Source organism: Protomyctophum parallelum, assembly GCF_964188405.1.
Source record: "Protomyctophum parallelum genome assembly, chromosome: 18".
Lineage (NCBI taxonomy): Eukaryota > Metazoa > Chordata > Actinopteri > Myctophiformes > Myctophidae > Protomyctophum > Protomyctophum parallelum.
Genome location: NC_139716.1, coordinates 8,575,578 through 8,578,999, shown reverse-complemented (window position 1 = coordinate 8,578,999; position 3,422 = coordinate 8,575,578). Strand labels below are relative to the sequence as shown.

The window sequence follows — 3,422 nt, the reverse complement described above, 5'->3', positions numbered from 1 at the left end:
CTAGCATCTAGTTATAATAAAATAAAGTATGTTGAAACTAGGATGCCAGTCAGGTCAACAAATGGAACTGGCATTAAGAGAGATATACGCATGTTTGTGGTCTGATGCATATCAAATGGGGGGAACTTGAAAGGAAATATTTTGCCATTGCCAAAGGCAGCTATTTCAATAAATCCTTTGGATCTCGGGAATCACATGAGAACGGAGTAGCTCCCAGTGGACTTTCCCATGTGTGTCTTTTAGTATATAATAGAAATGTATTGTGTAACAGAAAAGGTGAGCAGAGGAAACACGAGTACAATGATACACCGCCATATGGACCGATCTGGCTAAGAGAAGATTAGAAACAGGAAGGCCAGAGACTTAAAAAGCATAACTGTTTGAGTGTTTGTCTAATTCATGGGGATGTTGACCCAAGTTATCTAAAACATTTCAATCAGGAGGAGCGAGGGGAGCTCAAACCGCCCCTTCTCTTGGGCCCCAAGTACAAAGACATATTAGTGAATCTATCCTAGCAAAACTGTTCAAACAATTTCATCTTCATGTTATCCAGATTAATTGGAGCAGAACGGTCATTATTTTGTTTTTAATTATTATTATTTAATAAACCCAAAAATGCTAACATTTTCAGTAATTTCATGAAGAAATAACACAACAATCTAAGAAATTCCGTAAATTGGAAAACAAATCTTTAAGAACTAAACTAACTATAATATAGGAGTCACACAACGTGTCCCTTCGAGACGCTGTGGGCGCTTGTAGATCAGCTATTTTCACTAGTTTGTGTCCCGGGGCAAACGTTGAATTTCTCTTTTGGGTCTTGAGCTAAAACGTTTGGGAGCCACTGCTGCAGAAGAACACATTCATTCCTCCCAAACATCTCCATAGATGTTCTTCTTCTTGACTTCTTTCTTTGGCAGACGCTTGTCGGGCTCCGTCTCCACCGGGGGCGGGGCACCTTTGACCATGGTTCCAGGCTTCCGCGTGTCCTCGTAATTCTCTCTGTTCTTCGTCCTTAAATCATCATAGAGGACGGCCTTCTTCCTGGACCCTTCATCTCCCTCTCTGTGGGACTTGACCGGAGGGCTGGCGTCTCTCCCTCCTCGCTTCAGGGGTGGCTCTTCACTTCTGTCAACCGATCCGTGGCTGGAGGGTTCTGCGGGCCGGAGCCCATGATCAAATGGCCGGGTGTTTGGGTCACTAGAGCCCTGTAGAGCCCTTTGCCTCAGGGCTTCCCCCACTGGCGAGTTCTCCAGCTTCTTGAACTTTTCCCGGCACGTCTCCATGTACGAAATCTTCCCGGCCAGGTAGCCGCACAGTCCTGCAAATAGGACTTTGGGTAGACTGCCGAACTGCCGCGAGGCGGTCAGAGTTCCTCGAGCAATCAGGACTTCTGTGACGAACATGCTAACCAGTGAATAGGGCAGAGACCTGTACCTGAAACTTTCCCGATTGCATTCCTTGAAGACCCTTCTCTCCTCTTCTGTGAGACCATGCATGTTTCCCACGTCCAGGCCCATTGCCCCAGGCAGTCAGTTAGTTAGTTAGTTAGTTAGTTACTGTAGTTATAGTCTTTTTGAACAAAGGGGTATAAGTAAAGAGGCTGGATTACATTGTGGTACATGCTACCCACTCTTGGGTTTAAACGGTGGACATTGTTGACATGTTGAAAATAATGTTGGCGACAACGTCGTACGAATAGATGCAGGTACAATGATGTCAGCCATCTGTGACATACCTGTGACATATGACTCCAAATTTGGTCATGGTTTCTATATTATAAAATATAGAAAGCTACCCACTCCTGGGTTTAAACGGTGGACATTGTTGACATGTTGAAAATAATGTTGGCGACAACGTCGTACGAATAGATGCATGTATACAATGACGTCGGCCGTCTGTGACATACCCTTGACGTATGACTCCAAATTTGGTCATCAAATCAAATTTTATTTATAGAGCACATTTTCAAAGACCAGGAGGCCAACCAAAGTGCTGTACAGGAAACATGACACAAGTGACATAGTAAAACAAAATCAAAGCAACACAAAAAAGTACACAGGTTAATTAGGTCAAACATTGAAAGCCAGGGAGAAGAAATGGGTTTTGAGTAAGGACTTAAAGGTCTCTAAGGAGGGAGCAGACTTAATATGAAGGGGCAGACAGTTCCAGAGTTTGGGCCCGGCCACCGAAAAGGCACGGTCACCTCTGGACCTGTAATTGGAATTGGGCACAGTCATGGTTTCTATATTATAAAATGCATGTTAAATATTACACAAAAGTATAAAACAGAAAAGCCTGTGACCAGGGGGGGGGGGAGAAGGAGGTGAGAGGGAGGTAGAGAGGAGAGCGGGGATGGGAGAGAGAGATGTGAGGGGCGCATAGCATAGATGTGCAGACCTAGGTTGCTAGATGTGAAGGCTGCATAGAGGCCCAAACCTCTAGAGTATATATACTGTGTATGACATGTGTGTATATAATATATATATATATTAGAGAGAGAGAGAGAGAGATATCACACACACCCGCATTGCTCCCGTATCCATCAATTTGCCTCTCTCTATCAACACACTGAACACTGTTCTTCATCCACTGTGAAGGAGGATCGCTACGTAGCTCCCGTTATAACCCCAGCGGTACTCTACAGTTCTTGCTAGCGTGTGTGTGTGTGTGTTCACCCATGAAAAAGACGGCTTTTAACTAGTGTGGGTGGGTGTCTGTCTTCAAGGCGCCGTCGAGACCTTGTGTGTGTGAGAGGGAGGTAGAGAGAGAGAGAGAGTGTGTGTGTGCGTGCTTGCGCGTGCGTGTGCGTGCGTGCACGCATGTTCACCCATGAAAAAGACATCTTTTAACTAGCGTGGGTGGGTGTCTGTCTTCAAGGCACTGTTGAGACCTCTTGTGTGGGAACATGTTAAGGTCTGTACTATGTAGTGGGTTGTGGGTTCTGTATGCAGTGTGTGTGTGAGAGCATGTTAAGTTCTGTATGGGTTGTGTTGTGGGCGCTGTGGGACTTGAGGTTATGGTTTCGCCCCTATTTGATTATTATACTTTGCCCAGTATAGGGCTGGGCGATGTGACTTAATTCAAAATCATTATCGCCATTATTTCAAACTTGTGTCTCGATTGCGATAATGAACAATAAAAAAAAGTAGTCTAGTTAAATTACAACGTGTTTTAGCACATGTATTTTTGTATGCTGCCATTGTACGACAAAGCATAATAGAGGCAGATCCGGGTGGTTCCGGGAAACTGGATCTCCATATTTGGGCATAATTATTATTGGTCGGATTAGAGGTTCTGGACAGCCACCTATCCTATCTGACCTAGACTCAACGCCAGGCACTGCACCCCCTCAGGTTGTCAGCGACTCACTCACTCGCTGTGTTTGAAGTTGGTCGGTTCTCGAAATACTTGAACTACAG

At 44.9% G+C, this 3,422-nt stretch overlaps 1 protein-coding gene across 1 annotated transcript; it reads right to left on the bottom strand.

The window, feature by feature from the left end:
- Positions 1-863: 863 nt before the first annotated feature.
- On the bottom strand, positions 864-1,520 carry LOC310875941 (OCIA domain-containing protein 1-like; the record flags this gene model as incomplete). The annotated part of the gene is made up of 1 exon (XM_083789375.1): positions 864-1,520. The coding sequence occupies one exon, from the start codon at positions 1,518-1,520 to the stop codon at positions 864-866; it is 657 nt and encodes a 218-aa protein (XP_083645501.1).
- Positions 1,521-3,422: the final 1,902 nt, after the last annotated feature.